Source organism: Lissotriton helveticus, chromosome 1_1, assembly GCF_964261635.1.
Source record: "Lissotriton helveticus chromosome 1_1, aLisHel1.1, whole genome shotgun sequence".
NCBI classification, from domain to species: domain Eukaryota; kingdom Metazoa; phylum Chordata; class Amphibia; order Caudata; family Salamandridae; genus Lissotriton; species Lissotriton helveticus.
In genome coordinates, this window is record NC_136057.1 from 524,474,800 (window position 1) to 524,500,706 (window position 25,907).

General features: G+C 42.1%; 1 protein-coding gene across 1 annotated transcript in view; it reads right to left on the reverse strand.

Annotated features, from left to right (window-relative positions):
• Window positions 1-25,907, reverse strand: part of ANO2 (anoctamin 2) — a 1,767,324-nt gene that overhangs the window by 609,377 nt on the left and 1,132,040 nt on the right. Inside the window, exon 14 of the mRNA XM_078673987.1 lies at window positions 20,841-20,924. Coding sequence (XP_078530113.1) covers window positions 20,841-20,924 — 84 coding nt within the window. The remainder of the gene's footprint in view (window positions 1-20,840; window positions 20,925-25,907) is intronic.

The window sequence follows — 25,907 nt, forward strand, 5'->3', positions numbered from 1 at the left end:
AGGACACGAAATGTGATTATGACTAGAATTTCACTCTGGTCATAAGGTGTGGGCGAGGAAGCTCGTGGAGCCCAGGGCCCTGCAAGACCAGTGGTCTGGGGCTTATGAGGTGACGTAATGCAAGAGTGATGTCACCTACTTCGTGGACATGAAGGCTCTAAGGAACCCTTTAAGGGTCCTTCATGTCAATTGTCCCACTTTGAGAGGTCTGAGCTAACCATGCTACTAGTCACTGAAGATGGGATGGAGGGGGAGTGCGAACCTCTCCCGACAGCCTTTCTTCCTAGGAGCAGGATGGGTCAGTGAAGGGTGTCAGCCTATCTTCTACACTGACACTACATCAACATAGAGAACTGCCGCCAGTTGCTGGGGCAGTTTGCCTAGTATTATCCCTTAATCCAGTACTCACTAAATGGTGCACTCTTAATAGTGATAGTGGGGACAGCGTTCCTGTGAAGAATAAAATGTAGAAGTTGTCTAATAAGGTGAGAGACAGCATTAAGGAGGAGGTTTCCAATATGCAAACGTTAGGGGTTATTGAGCCCTCAAACAGTCTCTGGTCCAGCCCAGTGGGGTTGGTCCCCAAGGCTGCCCCTCTAGGTGTCACACCTAAACTTAGGTTCTGTGTGAACTATAGTGAGCTCAATGCAGTCATCAAAACTGAGGCACACCCCATGCCCGAGCTGATGAGCTCATAGCTTGGCTAAGAGCTGTCAAGTACCCCAGCATATTTTACATAACGTCTGGGTACTGGTAGGTTGCTTTGATTGAGGGGGCCAAAGAGAGGTCTGCATTCTATACCACAGAAGAACATTTATAGATCCAGTTAATGCCCTTTAGATTAAATAATGCCCCCAGCCACCGTCCAGAGGTTGGTCAACCAGGTCCTTGCCGGGTTGGAGAATTTCAGTGCTGCCTATTTAGATGACATTTGCGGTCTTAAATTCTAGCTGGGAGGATCACCTGTGCTATCTCAAGGAAGTGCTTCAGACTCTGCAGAGGACAGGCACGACTATAAAAGCCAGCAGCCTGCATGAAGAAAATGGCCTTCCCATAGACACCTGTGGGGTTGGCGTCCCAGCCAATCACAAAGCTGCCATTGCAGCGTTATGATTGGGTTAGGGGAGGAGAGGAGGATGCCTGCTGACTTCCTGCGAGGAGCAGTCCAAGCAGAGAGAAGGAGACGCGACACGGGACCGGATGCAAAGGTAAGTTTTATGTTTTTTCAAATGTATTTAAATGAACCCCCCCGCACGACCCCAGGTCCTCCCAACCGTCATACAAGTCATGACTGCAGATCTCAGTATCTGAAAAAGTATGCATTGAATCCAGTAAGGCAATCATATACATTGTGGTTCTATAAATGCTCCATTACTTTTGGACTTGATTCACAAAACATTTTTAACCCAATTCACATTGAGAATGTTACAGTAAAAAAATATTGCACACACAGATGTACATCTATAGCATTATGGAATATTCCAAACACATGCTCTTCACAAAAATCAGATAAAGGAATGTGCCTAAGTGCAGAGGAATGTGGACCCACCCCCTTTCAACAATGCAAAGAGGGGGTGTTACAGTATTACTGACAGATATAAATATTCCTCCTCATTGAATCTTTTATATGCCAGTTTAATTTCTAAAATGGTATCATAGTTAGGGAAAATGCCCAGGCATCAAGCAACCAATCAATCAGAGGGTCTTGTAAAGAGAGACTTGTCACCCCGGGAGGTCTCCAGGAGCTGGGCTTGTGCAAGCCTCTGTCGAATCGCCATGATGATCGAAGAGCCAAGTCTTGAGCCTCTTCCTAATGTCTTCCAGTGATGGTTAGGTGCGAAGGTGTAGGGGAGGTCATTCAAAAACCTGGTGGCAAGGTAGGAGAAGGAGCGACTTACGCAGCAGCTTCGACAGATGCGGGGGATATGCGCCAGAACAAGGGTGGAGGAGCGGAGCTCCCTGGCCGGTTGGTGGAATGTCAGGTGGATGTTGATGTAGGTGGATCTAGTTTTGTAGAGTACTTTGTAGGCAGGTGTGAGGAATTTGAAGAGGCATCTATAGCTGGACCGGGAGCCAATGGAGAGCCCTGAGGTAAGGAGAGTGGTTGGTTGTTCTTGGGAGGTTGAGGATGAGTCTTGCTGCTGTGTTCTTGGTGCTCTGGAGGTGGTTTAGGAGCTGTTTGGTGTTTCAGGCGTCCAGTGAATTGCCATAGTCGAGTTGCCTGATGACAAGGGGTGGGTGATAGTCTTCCTGGTTGTGACAAGGATCTATCGGAAGAGCCTGCGGAGTATGTGGAGGGTGTGGAAGCAGGCAAAGGAGATACCATTGATCTGCTACTTCATGGGCAGTTGGCTGTCCAGGATGATTCTGAGGGTGTGTGCGAGGTCAGTGGGGGTGGGAGAGGGGCTGAGTGCGGTGGGCCACAATGAGTCATCCCAAGGGGAGGTTTTGTTTCTGAAGAGTAGGACCTCTGTTTTTTTCCAAGTTGAGTTTTAGGCAGATGGCCTTCATCCAAGTGGCAGTGGTGTTTTGGAAGTTGGCTCTGGTGGTGTCAGTGTCTTCTGTGAGGGAAATGATGAGCTGAGTGTCATTGGCGTAACAGATGTTGTTAACTCCATGGGTGTGGGCAATGTCTGCCAGTGGCATCATGTAGGAGTTAAAGAGGGTGGGGCTGAGGGAGGAGCTGCAGATGATATCTTTGGGTACGGAGAAGTGTGGTAGTAAATCCTCTGTGTTCGGCCAGAGAGGAAGGAGGAGATACAGCTGAGTGTGTTGCCTTGAATACCAATGTGGTGATAAGGGTGTGGTAGGAGATGGTGTCAGAGGTGCTGAGGGGTCGAGGAGGATGAGATCAGCTTTCCACCTTAGTTGAGCAGGTGTCTGATGTAAGCCGTTGCTGTGATCAAGGCAGTCTCAGTGCTGTGGTTGGGTCAGAAGCCTGATTGGGAGGGGTCGAGTAGGTTGTACTCCTTGAGGTAGTCCGTAGGCTGGCGATTGATGGCTTTTTCCAAAACATTGGTGGGGAAGGGGAGTAGTGAGATGGGACGGTAGCTCTCGATTTTGTTGGGGCTGGTGAAGGGTTTCTTCAGGAGGGGTTTAACCTCTATGTGCTTCCACGTATTGGGAACAGTGGCTGTGGTGAGGTGTTGAGTAGTTCTGTGAGGACGCTGCTGATTACTTGCAGTCGGGGGGCCGTGGGTGCTCCAGAGGGGATGGAGTTTATGATGGCGATGCTGTCTTTGGTCAAGAGCTGCTTCCAGTTGGTGATCCGTTAGGAGTGTGAGGCATCGGTTTGGGTGCGGAGGTGAGCAAGGTCAGCGGAATGGGGTTGAAGTTGTCGTAGATGTCAGTGATTTTGTGGTAGTAGTAGTTCGCCAGAGAGTCACAGAAGGCTTGGGCGGGGTGGATCATATTCTCATGGCGGGGGGAGGAGAATTCCCTAAAGATGGTAAAAAGCTCCTTGGACTGGTTGGAGCACACCTTGATGCGGTTGGTAAGGGCTTCCTTCATGGCTTTCTTGAGAAGGAGATGGTAGCTGTTGAGGGCAGAACTGAAGGTGTTGAGGTTGGCGGGGTTCTTGCTGAGTGCCAGTGTTACTCTAGTTTCTTGCAGTGGTGTTTAAGGGTCAGTAGTTCAGGGGTGACCCAACTGGTGTGCTTGGCGGGTCTGTAGCTGGTGTTGTTGTTCATGGGGGCGATGGTGTTGCCAGCTGTGGATATCCAATTGGCGAAGTTCTGGATGCTGAGTTTGAGGGTATCTGAGGGGAAAGGGTCTTGATCCAGAGGGGTACAGTGTCTTTGCTCCGGTTTCAGCATGGGTGGGAGGTCTGGTTGGGGCTTCTAGTGGGCCATTGAGGGTAAAGTGGACAATGTTGCAGTCTGTCCAGGTCAGCTCGGTAGTGTGGGAGAATTTGACTCTGTTGCTGGTGCAGAAGATGGGGTCCAGTGTGTGTCCTGCACTGTAGATGGGAGTGGTGACCAGCTGTGCGAGGCTAATGTTGCTCATGTTCTCTAGGAGGGTAGAGAAGTTGGCATTGTTGGGGTATTCTTGGTGGAAGGTCAGATCTCCCAGGAAGATGTATTGGTTGAAGTCAATTGCCAAGGGTACAATGAAGACTAGGATGGAGTTGCAGAAGTTGGAGCAGGGAACCAGTGGCCTGTTGCGAGGATTCCTCTGATGGTGGTTTTGGGGTCTATCTTGATCTGGAAGTTGAGGTGTTCCATTATCGTCACCCAAGGCGGTGCATTGGAGGGAGTCCTTGTGGATGATAGCAATGCCGGGTTTGTCTGTGTGATCGCAGTGGATCATCTTGTATCCAGGAGATGTTGCATTGGCGATGTTGGGTGCAGATGAGGGGGTGAGCCAAGTTTCTGTGATGAATATTACGTCGGGGCAAGGGTCTTTCTTGTCTCCCAGATTCCTGTGCATGCATTCATTAAAGTACAACACACTACCATATAGTCTTGGTCAATCACTTCATAATATGATTCATGACTAAATAGCGCCTCTCTACATATACCCTAATTTAAACTATAGGATTTTCACTGCATCTATTACATTAAAGGCTCATGACTTTGATTTGCATTTGCTGTTAATGTAATAATGCATTTTAAAAATAAAAGTATTTGTTTCCACTGTTCTGGTGGTATGAACCACAACAGAATGTTGCTGCACAGGATGTGTGGGAATTATCATTCATAGTGAGGGAGTTATGAAGCACAAATAGAACATGCTTCAGCTTCTTGCAGACTCATCAGCCCCATCCTGCTAGACGTGTCAATGATCGGTTAGGGTCACTGCACTCAAAGATTTCCATGCACTTCTCTGTTTTAAGGTTTTAGACTACCACACAAGGTATTGTGGTGAATCATGGTCTGGATATAACAGAATCCATATCAATCACTCTTCCTAATCCATACATTGAATGGGGTCCGATGTGAAATGTTTAGAGATTCGTAGACCAGTGGCTAACTGGTTTATGAAACCATAAAACACACCAGTATGTGCTAACCTTTACAAAGTTACCGAATTTGCATAGTGAAGTGAAAATATTACATTTGCTACATGCTGAATTGAAATAGTGCATTGCTTATAACGATTCTCTAATTGTGAATGAGTATTATCATGTATTACTCATTCACATATTGCACAGTCATGCTAGTGGGTCTGCAGCACTGATTGTACTACACACTTAAAATAACCCCTTTAAACATGTCTCAGGCCTGCCATTGCAGCCTGTGTGTGCCGTTTTTAAACTGCCATTTCGACCTGGCAAAATAAACCTTTTACCAGACTTAAATCTTTCTTACCAATACATACAAATCACACCTAGGGTAGGCACCGGACAGCCCAGAGAGCAGGGTGCAGTGTATTTAAAAAGTAGGACATGTAATGTTAAATTTAACATGTCCTAGTAATGAAAGGTTCTTAAATTTGTTTTTCACTACTACAAGGCCTAATTCTTCCATAGGATAACATTGGAGTTACCTTATTATATTTAATAAGCTGTAATATCCAAATGGGAGCAGGTACGCAGTTAATTTTTGGTGTCTTTGGAATTGTAATGAAAAATCTTCTCTCATCGTAAAGTCAGAGTTTAAATTACAATTTTGAAAATTACACTTTGATAAAGTTGACTTTTTTGCCTTATCTGTTTAGTATCTGTAGCTGATCTCTGGATCACACAACTAGGTGTAGCTGACAGTTGGGCTTTGTGTATTCCTCCTAGACAGTCATACACCACGGAGAGCTAGGTGTGCCTGAATGGCCCATCACTGGCAGGATGGGAGGGCAGAGCTGTGCCCAGTCCGAAGTACATTTGAGTAGGCGTTGTACTGCCTCCACACAAAGGGCTTTATACCCCCTATAGTTAGGATGGAGCCAGGACAGGGATGGCAGGAAGCCTTGGGACTTGAAACAGAATTTCTAGAAGCTTCTCCCACCATCCAGAGGAACAGTACCAGGTATAAGTATTGGACCTCTGACATCACCTCTTCAGTACACTTCTGGACCTGTGGATACTCTGCCAGGAAGACGGACTGCTGTGCTGCTGAAAGTACTGCTGGACTGCTGCTCTGAAGGGATGGTTCCCTGCTGTGCAGACATGATGCCCTCCTGCCAGGAGGAGAAAGACTGGACATGCAACTGTTGAACCAAGGGCTCAATAGATACGCCCAGAAACACTCCAAGGGCAAGTTTGCAGGCCTCCTGACAAGAGTCTCACGGACAGAAGGCTGCAACAACCTTGAATACAGTACCTGACAGACATCTGTGACTCTAGTCTGCCAAGTGGTGCCACCCCTGTCTTGACCCTTGGAAGTGAGCCTAAGGTGCTCTGTTCTGTTCAAGCATCTCCTCTGTTGCATGGTGCAATCCTGAGCAGAACCAATGCAGCACCGCCTCTACATCGATTGGATCCATCACAAGACCTTCCTCACCTTCACATCCCACAGGTTCTCTAGAATCTCTGCTGTGCAATGCATCCTCTGTGCAGGCCCTTGCATCCCTCATCAATAGCAGCCTCGATGATGGCACTGGACTCTGCATCGCAGCCTTGCATATCCTCAGAACTGATGCACATGCGCGATGCATCAACAATGGACTTTGCATCTAAGCCCTCGCCTACAGGATCCCTGTAGCCAGCTTTCACTCCATCGAAGGTGGTCTGAATTTGTGACTTTGTCTTTGCAACAGAGGCTGCTACCAGCCGGGAGAGGTGGGGCGGTGGGGGTGGGGAATGTAAATGATTTCTTTTAAAACACACTTACAAGGCCATGGCAGACCAATCGGGTGCTGCATCTCCTAAGTCATCTTTATCTCCAGCCAGCCGCCACCTCTCCCCTGTTCTCTTCATCTTGAGTCCGACAGGAGGAAGCACCCAGGCTCCACACAGCCAATCACAATGTTGCACTACAGCGTTGTGATTGGTCCAAGCGCCATGGTTCGTGCTCAGACAGGCAGTGGGAGCCTAGACATGTTCTCCACCCATGCTGTAATGCAGCCTGGGTTTAGAACATGCAAAGTGCGCATGGCGCTTTGGCCAGCCAGAGATGGCCAGCAAAAGGGTCATACGCACTTACAGAGTGTGCCCACCACTCCTCCCCTGCAGTGCCCAGCTCCACCCACACATATCCAACTGAGCCATTAGACTAGGAAAAATAAAATTACAATAATGCTGCGTTATCATTTTATTTTTCCTTCTTAAACTGGTTGGAGGGCAGTGGGGCGACGTTCGTCCGCCTTAGCAGAGGAACCACCACTGTGTCTTAGTCAAGCATGACCAGATATCCACAGTTGGTGCTTTGTGGTATCTACTGCTATTTTTACTTAAATCTTTCAAATTCTTGTTTTATTTATCATAAATTACTCTGTTTCACTAAACTGGTGTGGGCTTCTGTTGTGGTGTGTTTTACTGTGTTACCATTTGAAGTTTTGCACACATTTTTTACACATTGCTTCTGAGTTAAGTCTGACCTATCTGTGTTATGGTACCCAAGTATTGAGCACAGGTTAATTTAGGGTTACTTAGGATTTCACCATGAGAAGATTTATTGTTGCTACTTGAGAAGAGTTCCACCCCCTCCGAACCAGGATCCAAATTCTTACACTTTACTTTTAGGAGGCCTTTTCAAAGTACACTAGTTGCATTGACCAATTCCTCAACAGCCCTCACATGCCTAAGTTTCACGCATATCCAATGACTTTTTTGATTGATGCTGTCCTCAAGTAAGGAAGGAGCAGACACAAAACAGTGCAATGGCAAATACATAAGGTCAGATTAGGCCCCTACCAAATCAAGTTTGAAAGATAACCCACTTGGAAATCATGCAGTGATAGTCCCTAATCCTAGAATGGATGATAAAGCTTTACCCACTTTTTGTGGCATGTTTCATTCGCGGCAACATTATCTGTCCCTGGTAAGATGGTACTACCAGGGTCGACTCAACCTCATTAAGAGGGAGTTCCTAATTAAAAAATAACTGGAGAAGACGAGATCCAGAATTACAAAAAATATGTTAAGGTAAACCCAGGATAATATCTCTAATAATGGGTACCTTAGATACAGTTAAAAGCAACAGGTTATGAGTGGCTGAATGTTAAGTAGGGTTTTCGTCGCTATGCCTCTTGCTGAATGTGTGACCACCGAGGGTGCCACCACAGCCCAGACAATAAAGCTCAAGTTCCCCTGAGTTAGTGGACCATAACTACCTGGGTTGTCAGGATAGGATTTATGTTCTGACAATTCTGCACCTGTCACTTTCTCCAGTTAGGGTAAGGAGCATAGATAGGGATCACCTTTAGCACTGAATGGTATTGGCACGTATGTGGACAGTAACTAGTAGGTTTAGCACAGATGGGTGGTTCATTAAACCTACTTACCATGCCCCTGTTGGGTAACTACATTTTCTTGCATTGATTCAAACAAGTTTGATATGGAAACCTTAGTAGATAAGTATCTTTGATCACTGCACCTAGATTTCCTTAGACAGTTTTCTTTTAGTTCGTTTTTGAAAGAGCAGGAGAATTCAAAACATTATGATCTACAATATTGAAACAATGTTTACCCCACTGCATTTCACTTAAACGAATTTCCCTGGCACATAGGACAGATATGTTTTGCCTATGGGACAGAGAACTGCATGTACTAAAACACAAAATTAAATTAATAACTACAAAATTCCAGGACATCACATTGGTTTTCACTCTTACAGTCTGAATCATTATGCATTTTGGGAGCAGAAATACTCTTTTTAGGCATTTTCCTTCACACTCTTCCCCAATCATGACTAGCGTCCATGCATAATATTTCCATACTTGTTGGAGATTAATTCTTTCACTATCATTCCCCAATTGACCATGTGAATGGATTACTCTTTTTCCCAAATGCCAACATTTTACGTTTATCCACATTTATGGACAATGAATTTGCCACACAATAAATATTGAATGTATCTAGTTTCCTTTAGAGACCCACCTCTGCCAAATTTAAGATAGCCAAATCGTCAGCGTATACTAGACAAGGGGCATGTCTTCACCCCATTCTTTGGGAAAATGCATGCACCGCGCAAAGCCTTGAGATAGATCTCCAAGATAGAGAGCAAATAAGGTTGGCACCAGAACACGTCATTGGTGCAAACTGTTCCCTATCAGGATCCTACTTGATAATGACCTATTTATGTCCCATTCCACCATTGCCCAATTTTGTCTATGCAGTTGTCCATGATTATTAAGTGACTAGTAGATATAAACATAGTTCTTAGTTTATCCCACAAAATAGTGGTGCTGTCAATTAAATCGAACACCAAATTGAAATCCACAAAACAACAGAATAGTTTCCCAGAGGATACTATTGCTTTCGAAGCCATTGCTCATTGACTAAAACAGTGGTGTATTGGTAAATGCCTCTGCTTTAAGACCCCCATTTTATAGGAAGATCATTTCGCTCTATCCAGTCCTTTAGATATAGTAGAATAGCTATTGAGTACAGTTTGGCCCCCACACCTAGTAAAGTAAATAATTGGCAATGTTTAGGTCAAGGGGATATTTCTTCTTAAAAAGTGGAGTTTTATAATTGCTCCTTTACACAATGTGGGAAATAAGAAGAATACGTCAATGAATGGCACACCATTAAGAAAAACTAAACAAACAACTCAGGGTTTGTTTTTTGATACCTGTAGGTCAGTTATCAGGGTCTTAGCACCCATAGTCACTCTCACTCATGTTCACTATCAGAAAGCTATTCATAAACCAAAAGTACCAAGGTTGGATAAAAATGTAATCTATTGGGCATATCTGTTTACCATATCTGAAGGTTTGGCCTGATAGTGCATCCTTTCTTAAACAGCCATTTAAACACTTAAAGTCAACTTCACGCACACATTTTAACATACTCCATGCATTTCGCTCTAAATAGCGTTTGGGCAATACAGCCGAAGAAATGCTGTTTGTTCCTTAAATATCTGACTGAATTTCATCTTCAAAAATCGGGGAAAGGCGTAAATTTAAATCTCTCAGAATCATCCCTGAAGTTTTCTGTTAAATACTAATAGGATTCTGTAAATCAATATTAAAGAGTTGTATTTGTTTCAGATTATAATTGTCATCAATAGGATTTCTGTACACATTCAGAACAATTAACACTTGTATACGAGTGGAACAGATGTATAAGTTAAATAAACATGCCAGCACCCAATTGAAATCAGTTCTAATAAATGTGGAGCCTTTAGCAAACTTACTTGAACTGAGTGTTAGGAGTCCGCCAAAGGAATGACCTAACCCTATTTGCATTGAGTGTTCACTATATTGCACAAACGCATCAAAGCTCAAATTTTCACCAGATACCAAGGTTTCCTGAAAACAAATTATGCCATTTTCATCCACCACGCTTGTAAGATCTACTGTATTTAAAATGTGTTTTCTGAAAAACATGAAAGAGGCTTGCCCTATTCAGCGCATTCCACGTATTTGCTCTTTTCCCTCCTTTATTACGTCAACGTACAGGTGCTGGTTTTCACCCTGAGCCCATTAAGGGACCCTTTATTAGGGTAGAATAAACTAGCTGACAGGTTTGACTTATTTCACCCTTTGTTGTAACAGCTTTTTGGTCCTTATGTTATGTTATGAGAAGTCATGGTAGCAGAGTTCAGACAGATATAAAGTAGAATGTAGTATGTAGAACTGTTTTCTTGATTGAAGGAAAGGTGTGGGTGTCAGTTGCTGACTGTGCTTGCCAGGGTGGTCATACGTATGTCAATAAATTAAGGAAAACATTACAGGTGTGACGGTGCTTCTTTTCAGTGGCGAAGAGAACGGAATGTGTCACCTCCCGGACCAACATTATATCTGTTGCATTCTGGGGCAAGAAGGCAGCTATCAGTGCTTAGTAGCCCCAGGTTTGAAGTAAGAAGAGAGCTGTCCTACTCTGCACGGAAGCAGGAGGACTGTGTTGTGACCAGGGGGAGTAGAAGAACAGCAAAGAAAGCACTGTGCAAGTTAAAAAAAAATGGCAATGCTTACAGACATGACATCTGCAAAGTGAGGAGATGTGCAAGCAGAGACTTTGACACTGGTGCTGGATCTCATGAGGCAGGGAAGTGGGTGAGCTGAGATTGAGAGACTGGTGCTAGAACTCAAAGTATATAAGTAGCGAGCTGAGCTTGCATGTGTGCCGTATTTTTGTGTGGACGAGCGGCGTGCCTGATTAACAAAAGGTGTTGTGCCGCAAGTAAGCAGCAGTCATGTTAGGGGTCAGGTGTTGGGTCACCAGCTATCATGAAAAAACAATTTTTGCCAATACTTCCGGGTCATGTGTCAGTCAATAGCCAAGCTGGATATTGTACATGTTCGCTGCTGCTTTTACGGTGATCCTTTATTGAAGGTTGTTGGCATCACGCCAATCATAATCGTTCCACAGAATCCATGACGGTTTATTGGCCATGGCGCCCGCATGTGCCCTTACGATGTGCAAACACTATATCGCACTGTATTGAAGCTGCCTCAAAGCATGGCGGGGGCTTGGTGCGGCATTATAGTTTCTGGAATGGGACTTCAGTTGACAGCGGTGAGTACAATGGACTTCAGAATTTTGGCAGAGGGAAGCCAGAAGAAAGGAAATCAATGGACGATTTCTTTCTTATGGGAAGGTTCATCTTGATTACAGAGACTATGTTTATTTTGTAAGTTTGTTATGTTTCTGCCCTTGAAACCAAGGAGAGGAGCTCTTCAAATCCAAATGGACAGAGAGAGCACCCATAAAACTCAACAGTTAAAAACAAATTTACCCTTTGTAAAGCCATTTTAGTGAGCGTGCAGCCGACGAGAGGCACCGGAGTATGTGGTCACTAAAAGTTTATAGCGACGGAGATGTGTTCCGGGTGACTGTAAAGAAGAGTGATCTTTTGACCTCTTTTTCTTAACAAAGAACAACCGAGACGTGGTCCAGTTCTGACAGTATATGAGGTGTGTACCACTCTTACAACAAATAATAATAAAAATTTGAAAGGGTTTCACTCGACCATGATCAATTGAATGATCGCACTATTTATCCTTTAAGAACAGAGAGGAGATATAGTCACAAATTGAATCATTAGCCTGGCCTTTCTGAAAGGATATTGGAGCAACATCTTCCCGAGTGCCTGTGCACCGGTCTGGAAATACTTACCACTATGCAATGTGAATAAGGAAAGGATACAAGCAAGATTTGAGACCTGATGAAGGTGACCTAATTATTATTGCTCCACAGAAACGTGTCGACACTGAGTACTTCTGTTAAATTTGATGAAAGTCAGGAGTCACACAAAGATAGGAAAGCCATTTCCCCTGCTGGTTGCTGCCTATAATTGATGAAAATTAACAACCACAAGATAAATTATATTGTCTTTTTTTTTCTTTCCCAGGATTTTGTCCATGAATTTGTACTTTGTGTAATCTAATGTGTTTTTTTATCATTTGTAATATGTTTATGTATTGTTTTATATGGTGACATATATGCTCATTGTAAAAAATGTTTTTTTCTTGGCAAGATTTATTAAATATTTGTATAAGTTGTATGAGTGCCTATACATTTTGAGTGGAACATCAATTGTAATACTGTATGTAAATTGATAATCCAGAACAGTTGCTGATTGTGAGTAAACAGTGTGCAGGGATTTTCAAAGGGTACATTTGTTTTTAACTATTGAGTGTTATGTTTCTGAGACAGCGGTCATTACTTTTTGGTTTATCATTTTGGTTGTTGTACCAGTAAAAATGCAGTCCATAGTTTCTCCACCAGTTTTACTACCCACTCCAGGTGATCCCGTTATGTCATGAAAGTACGGTCGCAAAAACTTTGAGACCTATTTGGAAGCCATGGGAGGGGATATTTTTGGGTCGATATGAAACTTAGCTGTGTTGAAACACAGTTTGGGGGTGGAAGGTAGGAAAGTTTTGAAAACCCTACAAAATGGTAAGAGGAGGAATGTTGAGGAAGAAAACGGATCTGCTAAAGAACATGAGGGTGAGGATGTGTATGTTGTGGCAATGAAGATGCTTGAGGTGAGTATGGCAAAAAAGTCAGTGTGGTAGTGGTGCGTCATAGATTCTTTTCAGGTGCACAGTTACCAAATGAATCTATAGACAAATATGTGGCAACATTACATACATTGGATGCCACATGCAAGTTCAAGGAATTGCATGAAGGAATGATAAGGGACCAATTGATAAATGGCACAGAAAACATGAAAATTCAAGATAAATTCTTTAGTCATAAAAACCCATCATTAGAGAAGGCTATAGTGGTGGCCAAACACATCGAGGATACATCATGTTATGTGAAGAAGTTAGAAAGCAGGGACAGGTTAGATGGTTGTGCAAGCTGTGGAAAAAACTAAAAAATGGAACCTAAGTTGACCAAAATGAGGGATGGTCCTAAAAGAATGTGCCACAGGTGTGGAAGCATGAAGCACACAGCTAAGTCAGGAAATTGTCCAGCTGTAAAAGTGAAATCCTTCAAATGCCACAGAAAGGGATATTTCTCACAAGTGTGTAACCAGGGCCAGGTGGAGGATAAGAGCATTTGAAATTTTTTGCAAAAATGAGAGAGTAAAGAAATTCAAAAGGAAAGTGAGGATGTATGATGTTACAACGCGGTCAAAATGATCCCGGTACATCACAACGCATCTTTTACAACGCAAGTCGTTACCACGACTTGCGCTGTAGGGTGCTGGACTTAGGAATAGTAAGATTTACTATTCCAACTCCAGCCTACGTACAGTAGGGAAGGTGTTGGAATAGTAAATCTCCTATTCCTTAGTCTAGAGCGCCCTCCAGGCCAAGTCGTGGTAACGACTTGCGTTGTAAGACGCGTCGTAATGGCACCGCGGTGTTTTGACCGCGTTGTGAAGGATGCTTACCGAAAGTGATGATGAGGATGCTGAAGTATCAATGTTGTGTGATAATTCAAGGCTGGATATTGTAGCGATATGTGGGATCAATGAAAGACGTAGTGAGCCATTTTGCCTGCCTGAGTGTATAGTGATAAGTGATTAAACAAAAGCCAAAATTGATACTTGTAAATTGATACTTGTAGACATATGGGTGGATTATTGTTCACCATATACACTAATAAATCAAGAAACATGGCACAAGCTAGGTTAGAAAGAGTTAACCGAAACTAGTGTAGAGTTGGTTGGGTACTGTGGGATGAAACTGCTTGTGATAGGATGTTTTCAAACATGTCTGCACTTCTGAAGAAGGAATGCTATGAGTTGGTTATATGTCGTAGAGAAGGGGAGAAATGTACTTGGTTGCTGGGAACAAAGGGAGCTGAAATCACATTGGATCACAATGCAAAGAAGAAGGTATTATGTTTGGGGTGAGAAGATGTTGAAAGGTGGAAAGAGGAATTTTCGGCGATGTTCGAGAAAAAACGGGGGTGTTTAAGAAAGTTTTTACGCAAAATAATTTTTAAAAATTGAGCAGCAGCAAAAGTCCATTTGGTGCAAAGTGTATCCAAAGTGTTAAAGGACTCACTAAAAGAAGAATTGTGTAGTTGGCCTGAACGTTTAACTTTGTCTTAGTTTTGGGTATGTTGTAGGAGAAAAGTGTGATAGAACAAATAGAATCATCAGAGTGGGTGAGTTCAGATGTGATTGCCTGTAAGCCCAATGGGAAAATCAGTATGTGCGTGGACCTGAAAGATAACATGTGGGGAACTTGACATCCAATTCCTAACACAAATGATCACTTGGCTAGTGTTAAGGGGGCAGTATTATTCCACACTCGACCTCTCATGCACATTTCACCAAATATTGTTTCAGCAGGACTAGCATCCTTCATAATGCCAGGTGCTTTTTGATTTGAGTGCATGCCCTTTGGGCGTGCAGCTGCATCGGCTGTGTTTAAGTGGGTTATGCGAAAAGATTTTTCCAATGTTACATTTTGGTATGTGTTGTTGAGAAGGGTATGCATAATTTTGGAGAAAGAGAGACTCAATGTGGAAATGGATTATTGCAAATTTGCGGGCCAAGAAGTTGAATATTTGTACCATACTATATCTTACGAGGGGATAAGACCAAAAACTAGATTAATGGAGGCCATTGAGAAAGCTCTGCTTGAGGTATTTTTTCAGTTTGGCAGAGTATTATGCCAAATTTGTGAGAAACATTTGGGATAAGGCTCAACCTGTTATTAAGTACGGTCAGCAGTCTGTGTGGATCAATGGGTGTTGTGGCTGCTGTGGAGCTGAAAACATTTTATGGGCTTGATCACACCATGGTCTCCACCGGCTGAAGCATGCATGGTCTGGGAGCAATGCTTATGCAAACCAGTGAAGAAAATAAAGGGTGGTAGTGTTTGCCTCAAGAACATTGAAGGGTGCAGAAGCAAGTTACTCTACTATAGAAGAGGAGGCACTCGCTTGTTGGCGTGATGTCCAACATTTTAGAAATTTTGTATGGGAAAATGAATTTGAATTGCAGACAGATAATACACCGCATTAACCTTGACTCTCTTTCCTTTATTCCTCAGTGGGACCTACAGGATAGATGTCAATTGAAACACACTCCTCCTTTTCCCTTTTTTTGTTTCTCCTTCTCTTGCCTCTCCCCCTGTATTCATTATCAGACTGACAAAATTTCTCTGTGTTTAAAAGCGCATCTGTGACAGCTGCTGAGATCCTGGAACTTGAGAGTAAATACACACTTTCTTTGGCAAAATACTTTATTTAACACTTCATTTTTAGTCTACTCCTCTGTTCGAAAAAGGTATTACCCTTGCTAATCTCCTTAAATACTACTCTGTCCATTGGTACCTCAACTCCCCCTCTGCCTCTTTAAGTATTTTTTACAAATGCCTATGGTCCAATGAGGCAAAACTCTGGGGTGTGGGGGAATAAGGCTGTTAAATGCCTGGAGGATGAGATAAACATGCAGGTGCATCCTTGGTGTTCCACCTAGGTCTCCAATGTATGCAGTCCATGAAGATTGGGCTACTCTATGTTGAGGGCTGTATTAACTTGGGCCCTATAATGTTGTGGTGCTCCATTTGGTACAAATGGCAGGACACCCTGAATAAGGAGATTATTATGGATTGCCTTTCAAGTGATAGGAGTCATTATATTCATTGGCTAAGATTTATTAAGGATATTTGCAATCAGCTTCGAAGATCCTCTGTTTTTTTTCAAATCCAGATATTTTATATGCTGCAGACAAAATCTGGGTTAAATTGTGCTCTATAGAGTTAAAGAAAGGGGAAAGATAGCTGGTTCAATTATGTAAGCCTCCTAATAAAAAGTACTTATTGATCAAAACCCTCCCAGGGTTGGGCCATTAGCATGGTACTGTGGCTAATGCATGGGAGAAGATACTGCTAACAAGATTTAGGTTTGGTCTAATTAAATGTCAGCTTTCCTTTCCGATGGACCCAAAAACTTTCCTCATGTGTCACTTTGATGAGCACTCTCTGCAAACCATGGCACACTTTATATTCTTGTGCAGGTCTTATAGGATTTATACCAAAATGTTTTTTATTCTGTTACTTAGGAGTGCCTTGGTGACTAGAAATACTCTGGCAAAATTATATATTCACAAATGCTTTCTACATCTGAGGTACATGTAGGTGTTGCTAATTTCCATAAATGTGCTCTGTGACACCAACAGTCTTTATTGTGTTAGATTTTAGATAGCTATTTTAATCTTGTTGTTTATAGATAAATAATTATCTTAATCTGGATTTGCTATTTATTGTTTTAATAGATTTTGATGTAATGATTTTATGATTTTTTTTAATGATCAATTTAAGCTAATGAACAAAATTATCAGACATCACCCTCTGCCTCTCCATACACCCTGCCAGCACACTGCTCCCCCTGCTCTTCAGTAGGACGGTACAATGGTGGAGGTGAGCTAGTGTGAGTACAATATTTCTGGCAGGTCCATTTATTTTTTTAGGTATCACCCCTGCTTTTGAGGAATTTTGTTATTGTATTCCTTGCATTTGTGTTTTTTGAACAGCTCCATTCCATCACAATTAGCAATGAAGCACTAAGGCTGTGCAGCAGAGTTAGGCAACCCTTCCATGTGACCCAGGAGCATATCAACTGCATAGCTCTGCTCCCTTCCACCGCATCTCCAACTTCGACGATTTAGCCGAGCACCTGATGTACAGCGGTTGGTTTGAGTCAATGTGTGTGTAGTGGGCACAAGCACGACGTAATGTAAGCCTCAAACGAGAAGCACCAACAACTCATAGCAGAAGGATCCAGAGGTAACAGACCAATAGATGAAGCTAATATAAGATTTTAAAGCTCCCTGAAATAAACTTCATGAACTTTAAAGCTAGGTGTTCATTTTTAATTGCCAGATGTCTCCATATCATCAGGGACACCCTATTTAAAGTTGTGCCTCTTTCCTTTACAACTAATCTATTAACAATAAATCATTTTTAATACAATAATATTGTTAAAAATGTATGACTAAATGTGCATATTTTTTATGCAGTTATGTTATTTGAATCTTAATATAGGGCACGACTCGTCCCTGAAGGGACATCTCACCACTTGAAAGACAAGCATTAGGTAGATGCAACGTTAAAACAGCCAGGTTTTAAGATGTTTCTTGAATTCAAGAAGGCTTTGAGACACACTGATGAACAAAGGAAGTTCATTCGAATGAAGTGGGTCAAGATGGGAAAAGTCTCTGTCTCCATATTTGACAGTTTAACTGCGTCTTGGGAGTAGTAATAGTTGGTTGCTAGATCACAACTTCCTGTTTGGGGTATAGGGAGTAAGTCCATTCTGTAGATACTTTGGGCCTCAGCCTGACACAGCTTTGTAGGTCAGGCAAAGTAGTTTGAAGAGTGCTCTCTTACGGATAGGTAACCAATGTAGGGCACTGACTGTAGGGGCTGAAGGAGTTCTGGGTGGCAAGTTATTTACTAAACGGGCAGCAGTGTTTCGAACCACTTGCAGTTGTGCTAGGAGATACTCATTTGAGGCAAGGAATAGGGCATTTCCATAGTCTAAGCGACTGATGACAAGGGCCTGCATGAACGTTTTACGTATGAGGTAAAAATATAATACACGGCGTGTTCAATTTCTATGGTATGACATAATAAACTACAATCATTTGATGCAATATAAAGATCATAAGGCATTTTTACATGGATATATGGATCCTTTACAGCCAGACTAAAGAGGCTGGGCCCAACAGGACATTTTTTTTAATTGGCCCATGGAGTGGGGCTACATGGCCCCCCTCTGCCATTTGCAAATGCCCAGGCACCAAGGGATAGGATCCCCAGGGCTGGAATCAGCCCAGGGAGGGGATCCACATGGTCCTCCTCCCCTAATTGCCAGGCCTTGGGGGATGTGGTCTCCGGGGCTCAATTCGGTCCAGGGAGGGGGACCACATAGCGCCCTTCCTGTAACAAATTCAGCCCAGGCCCCAAGAAATGGGTCCCCAGGGCCAAAATAGGCGCAAAGCCGCGGGCCGCATCGCCCTCCTCCCCTATATAATGAAAATCATTTTTGAAAAGGCCGGGCTCCGGGGATAGGACCCCCAGGGCCACAATCAATCTAGCTCCAGTTAGCCCCACACAATGGGATTGCTGAGAGGTCATCGAGGCCACACACGCTTCCTGGCACACTACTGGTTAGGAGATGAACTCCCTTTGGATTCTGAGGGGTTTTTTTGGGAACAAAAACCCCTCTTGTTACCTCCAGTAAGTCCCACCCAGAGAATTGCTGAGAGCTGGTCAGTGGCCCCGCCCGCTTTCTCCACAACTCTCCAAATGAAACTACTAGTTAAAAAAAATATATATATATAATTAAAAAACTGAAGGTTACAGGAACATTATAGTTAGGAAATGGAATTTAAAAAACCTAAGAAATTCACACAAAAAAACAAAGATTACAGGGATGTTATAGTTACACACCATATTTCACTCATACTAAACCATTGAAATTCAGCAATTATAGTAACTAGAGCTAACTATAACTTTCGCCCCCACAATGCACTGCTTATGACCTCACATATTACATCACTCATGAAATGGTCAGTGACATCACTAGAGTGGCTTAAACGTGTTGGTGGGGTGAACGCTTATCAACAAAATAAGCAAAACACTATTAAAGAGTGCCGCATCCTTTGTTGTGAAAAATTAATTGGGCCAGGATCCGGCCCCTGTGCAGAGCACCCGCTGTGGAGTGCCCTTGGAGCAAGAGGAATTTGAATGCATATATATATATACAAACATAAAACAAAGGTTAAAGGTAAGTTTTAGTTAGGCAAACATTACTATTTTGGTGTACAAACGTAACTTAAGCTACACAAACATTAAAAGTTCCATACTTATAGGTATCTCTTAAATTTATGAGTCATGCACCACTTATGCATTTACTTATTTATTATTTGTTTAAACCCAGCTTAAACTACATAAACATTAGATACTCCAAGGGTATAGTTATCTCTTACATTAATCATTTATACACAATTTTCAAATTATTAATATGTCGGAGTTATGTACCACCTTCAAATTAATAAAACTCACGCACCTCCGTACACAGTCTTGTCACCTCACTTGCCAGTCTAGATTAACTATAACTCACACATCCTCCATGCACTAGTTATACACTTGCATGTTACATAAGTTATAGCATGAGAAATCATTGCATTAATAACAACTCGTATGGCATCTGAAATTACATGATTTGCCAGAACACAGTGCATGGTACATTGGCGAGTAATAGGTAATCTAGTTGTGCACTTATAGCAATCGTCACATAATTTGCAGATTTCATTTTTTTTTCATCTCATTTGGTTACAAATGACACTGACAGAGCAACTTTCAAAAAATGTCACACAATTTTCCTTTACATGGTACATTATTTCCCATATTTCACATGTGCATAGGCCTATACAGGCTTTTACACCACTGAATTTTTTTCAACAAAAGCACCTAAAAATGCATAGATAGATAGATAGATAGATAGATAGATAGATAGATAGATAGATAGATAGATAGATAGATAAGAGGAAATTGGGACATATGGTCACACTTGCCATTAAGGGGTTCAGGTGACATTGTAACATAACAGGAGGCCAAAGACGGGGTGGATTATAAATGTCAACGGAACAATTAGATGGCTATATAGGAGGATATTACGTGTTACTAGTTATGTATTTTTATATTAAATTAATTATTAATTGATTTTACAACCCTTCGAATGTTTTGGAGCATTTGTATGTCATCCTCAGTTTCATGTTTAGTATTCAATGTTTTCCTGAGACTGAAGGATTGACTGCCAATGCTTGAGAAATGTGTGTATTTTGTGGTGGGGAATAGATAATGTGTTCATATTTAAATTATGTTTCTATGCAACATTGTGAATTATTATAATGTACATTTTAAAGGAAAAGGAGCATTTTAAGGAAATAAGAACACGTATTCTAAAGTACACTCTTGTTTTATAGTACAGTCACACCATACATTAGGTCTAGTAAAAACGAGAAAATAAACTGCAGTGCTGGACATTTAACTTTTTACTGACAGAGTTCTGCATGTATAATATACTTTCCTCATCAAGGACTCCACAAACTTGTGTACACGATTCATGAACATTGAGATTGCTTTCCAAACTTTTGAGTAATGAATGACTAGTCAACTTCCCAATTGTCATGGATACGAGGGTTTCACAAGCCCCTCAATGTAGTTTAAGTAGTTTTTCCACGGTTTTTCAAATATATAACTTTTACTTTGCCTTACATTTCTTCCTAAATGTGAAAGGTCAGTTCAATAGACGATTTTCGGAGCTGTACATCACATAAAAATGTAACAGTCTCAAAAATAGTTCATAACCTTACCGGTACTTTGCTGCTTTCGCTATCGTTTGCCTTCATTCTTTTTTTCTGAAGAAGTTTGGTTTCATATTCTGGCCTCGGGTGTTCCTGACCCAATAAAAACATAAGTGTTAGTGTGGAAAAAGAGCAGAGATGGCTCACTTCAAAAAACTCAAACACGACAAAGGTACGGTACTCCAGACACGGGTCAAAATCAGTGGTTCAAACATCAGACACAATTAATACACGGTCACGAAAACTGTAGGAATCAAACACTTGCAGAACACTCATAGGTCTATCTATATGGAAAAATCAACCAAACCTTTATACGTTCCTTGGTGCAGAATTGATGGTGAAAAAGGAGAAAGAACACATTAAAGGTGTTGTGCAGTAGGTCATGTACTACAGCTGAAGTCAATCTTTAACAAAAAAAAAGAACTATTTATAGTGCTATTTTAAAGTACATAACATATTTTCTGCTGAAAATATGTATGCAAAACTTTAGAGAAATATTTTATCAAATTCCAGAGATTGAATTTCAAATGAATTTAAAACATTTGCAGTTTGTAAAACGAATACAAATGTAAAATCTTAAGAAAATTTTCATCATAGCATCACTTTTTATGGCATTATCTTTGACGGTCTACTTAAACTATTATCTTCCAATTGTTCATTTGTTATCTTCTTATCAAAATGATAAGTTTTGTGCCTGTCTAATTTAATGGGTTTAGAGGTAATTTCTTAGTCGAATTTCTAAAATCGGGTGTGATGGTTATAGGCAGGAGGTTTTAACAACTGTGCTGAAGATTTTCAGTGTCTTCTCCAAAGCCAGTGTGTTTTCACATGACGGTAGTATCCACATTGTATTTTATAATTTCAAAAAAAGCGATTTTCAAATCATTTTGGCGAACTTGTACCAATAAGGCACTCTTGGCCTTAGTAGGGCTTAATGTTGCTCCTTCGCCCCAGTGTTAAAAAATCAACTTCATAGTTTTTTGCAATGGAAAAATAATCAACTTCATGGTTTTAACTATAGACTTTCCACAGTTTTTTTCCAGAAAGACAGCATTAGTGTTTGTTATAATATTTTACATGTTTTGAAACAGCCTTTTACCGCGCCTCTTCATGTAATCTAGGGTAGAAAATATCACTTACATAGACACGTCGGAAACAAAAATAGAACAGACCTCAATATTGTCTCAATATTGTCTTGGTCTCATCTCAGCATAATATTATTGCTGAGGCATCCACTGAGGTGTTTTTTATGGTAGCAAAACGACTGAATGGAAAGTTACTGCACGGTAGGTGAACTCCTCTTCAGGGTTATCCAATATCATTTCAAATGTCTTTTTTTGCTTGAATGTCGTTGAAAAGCTAAGGACCATTGATTGCTTTGAGCAAAAGGGAAGGGAAAACACACATATAAGAACATTCACCAGCTGCTGCTATCTCAGCAATGAAAATACCTCGATGCACCTAAGGGGGCGATTCGTCGTTTAATTGTATTATTGAAAGTATACACAGTTCATAAGTACCTGTATTTCCACAAACAATTGCTATTTGCTGTGGGTGGGAATGAAGGCCTGTCCCCAGCCCTTCCTCTAGTTCTTTCCCTGGGTAAGGTTTTAGTCCATTCTGTGCAGACTCTGGGTGTGAGGATACTCACGTGTAGAGTGTGTCTGAAGGTACCTCCTGGCCCCCAAGAGCCAAAAACAATACCACGTTAGTTTTGGGGTAACAGAAACAGGGGAAAAGGATTGGCAAAAATAAATTATATCTGCAAAGAACCCAATGGACTCTGCCAGTGATCCAAACCACTGGACTGGGGGCAGAAATCGGCCAAGCAGAGCCTGGCCTGAGACAACCCATTTAGGTAGCACCTGCAGAGCTTGAACAATGACTATTCCATGTGGATTCTGGGCCAAATGTTTGGATTAAGTATGTGGGTGAACAGAAGTGCCGACCTGCACCCAGTTCCCACTTTGTATGGCAAGAAGCTATATTCACTTGGCTTTGGTGGCAATCAAACTGGGCATGGACATGGGCAGTACCCTGTGCCTATAGTCCAGAGTCCATAAACACATGACAAGTGGGACTTACAATGACAAGTGAGACCCAAAATGACAAGTGGGACCTTGGAATAAAAGGATGAGGCAGATGGCATTGCCTCAGTCACACATATTGTTCAGAGGACCCTCAGAGCATGTCCAAAGGTCTTTCAGTTTTGAGGAACAGAGCCTGAGCAAAGAGACTTTTAAACAGATGGGCACGTCCTAAGGCTAGGACTGTGAGAACAGGATCTGGGCTGAGAGGATGGTCACAGGACACAAACTGTACACTGAGACAGTGGGGTAAGGCAGAAACCAGTGACTGATAGGTGCTGTGGAATAGGTACCTAGTGTAAGAGGTGGCCAATGACCAAACCTTAAATGCAAAACCACAAACTGTTCAGAAGGTTATGTGGGCAAGGGGACTGACACAGCAGAGGCCATAATCCAGGCCTTTAGCCTAAGATCCCAGCAATGGCATGCAGAGCCGGCTCTGGCATTTGGAGTACACCATGCCCTACATCCAGACAAGATAGTGCTCTGCAGAAGAATACACACTCCGAGAAGTAACTGTAAAAACAATGTTTTAAATTTACGTAGCATGAAAGTTCCACTAAAAAACCTTTTACTAAAGAAAGGGACAATATGGTTACTGTCTAAAGTTTTTTTTTAACTCTGAAATTTCTTAGTTGTTGTTAGCTATGCAAACGCAAAACAGCTTAATGCACTGCTCATGACTTCAAATATAATTTTAAAAATAGCATCAGAGCAGTGATGGCTACTTAATGTGTTGAGGTTATGCCCTTCCTATATTTTCTGCTTCTTTTCTGCCTATGCTAGGGTCAGGCAATCAGGGTTCTGTCTGAAAGGAACATCCACTAAAGCTTATGTCACTTGTTTTGCAGGGCTTGCCTCTTTCCAACCATAGCATCCGTGGCCAGTTTGGACAGTAGGTCAACTCTGCCATGACCAAGGGCACCATCAGTGACTGAATGCAGACTGGGCACTTTAGTCTTCACCATCATGCTTCCTTAGGCTGTGTGTCAATTAGCAAACATGCTACTCCCAACTTGTCATAGAGTGTGATAAATCCACCACATTCTGTGACCAGGTCGGGCGAGCACTGTGCATGTAACATGCATCATTAGTGATAACAGAACATGTGATTTAAATATACTGTCCATACTTCGTTTTTTGTGAGGCTTTCACAGTGTATCTGATCATCAGCTTATCCAGCTTAGTGTGCCAGTGTGTATCATGCAGTTAGCCTAGCATCGCCGGTGAAAATGCTGGCTGACCAATGTGTTAGTAATATTTATCGTGTAGAGTCCGATTTTGGGATTGATTACCAAATATTGTTGGCAGGGCATGGACTAGTCTCGTGGGAAAACCCTGATTACTTTGATTATTCCGAGTGGCTGGGGCGGTCGGGGGCTTGCAAAAAGGTCTGGAAATTGGCTGGTGTCTGAACGGAGGCATTATTGTCAGACTGAAGACCATGCAGTGTTTTCTGTCCATGACCTGTTGCCCAACAAGTGCACATGTGTTATGCTATTGTCGATGTCATCCTCAGGCAGCGCTATGGTTATGAACAAAACGTATAAGAGCATTGCTTTAAATGGCAGAGGTATACCTATTATGGAACCACGCCTTGTCTCTGTCTGATTTGGTCAATTTGCGCATTCGAATGTTCTGAATCAACACAATTTACATAGGAGAGGCAATACATTCCCATTATGAGAGTTTTCCTTGTAGTTGTTTTTCTAGCATTGTTAAGTAGCTGCAAGACAATGTTTTCTGTCGTAATTATTCCCTGGAGTCGGCCAGTTGGATCATCTCTGAGGTAAGAGGAGAATCATAGTAAGAGGGACGAGAGGGTGGCGGTAAGGAGTGGGGAGGGTAGCGATGGGGAGCGATGGAGAAAAAAGGCAGGAACTGAGTGCGAAACACATGGATAGCAAAAATGAGAAAAAAGAGAAAGAAGTGCATATATGGGTGAGAAGGAAGCCAGCTGACAGCTGGTAGAGTTGAAGCTCTACCTAGTGATAAGGCCAAGTAATTCGCCGGATTTTCTCTTGCATTCTGTATTTGTAGTATTAATTTTTCAATTATAAGCACAGGAACCGGAATGTAAAAAAAAAAAAGATAGAATCAGGTACTTACACCTTACATAGGACCGTTTGAAATGAAACCTCTAGAGGAAAACAATCAGTGAGAAAGAGGGAGGAGTTTCAAGAGAACGGTAAGTAAATGAGAGTGAGTATATGAGCGGAAGAGGCGATGAAAAAACGGGAGAGGGGAATTGAGAGAAAGTAAGACAAGGAGGATAATGGAATGGATAGTGAGGTTAAGAACATAGATAGATAGATAGATAGATAGATAGATAGATAGATAGATAGATAGATAGATAGATAGATAGATAGATAGATAGATGCCATTGCATCAGACAGAACACCTCTGATCACTTCGCTGATGATGTGACCCATCACCATCAGCATCAACATCACTGAAGACACTAATAATTCAGCTTTTCTGAATTTATTTACTGACAGTAGAAATCCAGCCTTGTTTACTTACGTGTATTGTTGGACATGCCAGGCTTAGGGTTGTCTTTCCCTAAATTGTTTGCCTCCCCCAATCATTTTTTTGCTGATCTCATGTTTGCTGGCTGTAGGACTCTGCACAATTCACCACTGCTAACCAGTGGTAAAGTGCATGCGCTCACTCTGTAAAATATGGTAACATTGGCATATACCCACTTGGCATATTTAATTAACTTTCAAGTCCCTAGTAAAGTAGCACTACATGTGCACAGGGCCTGTAAATAAAATACTACCTGTGGGCCTGCAGCACTGATTGTGCCACTCACTTATGCAGCCCTGTAAGCATGCTTCAAGCCTGCCTTTGCCGTTATAAAACTGCCATTTCAACCTGGTATAATAAGCCTTTTTGCCAGGTCCAAACTTTCCTTTTTAAACAATATAAGTCACCCCTAGAGTTGGCCCTGGACAGCCCTGAGGTCAGGGTGCAATGTAATCGACAT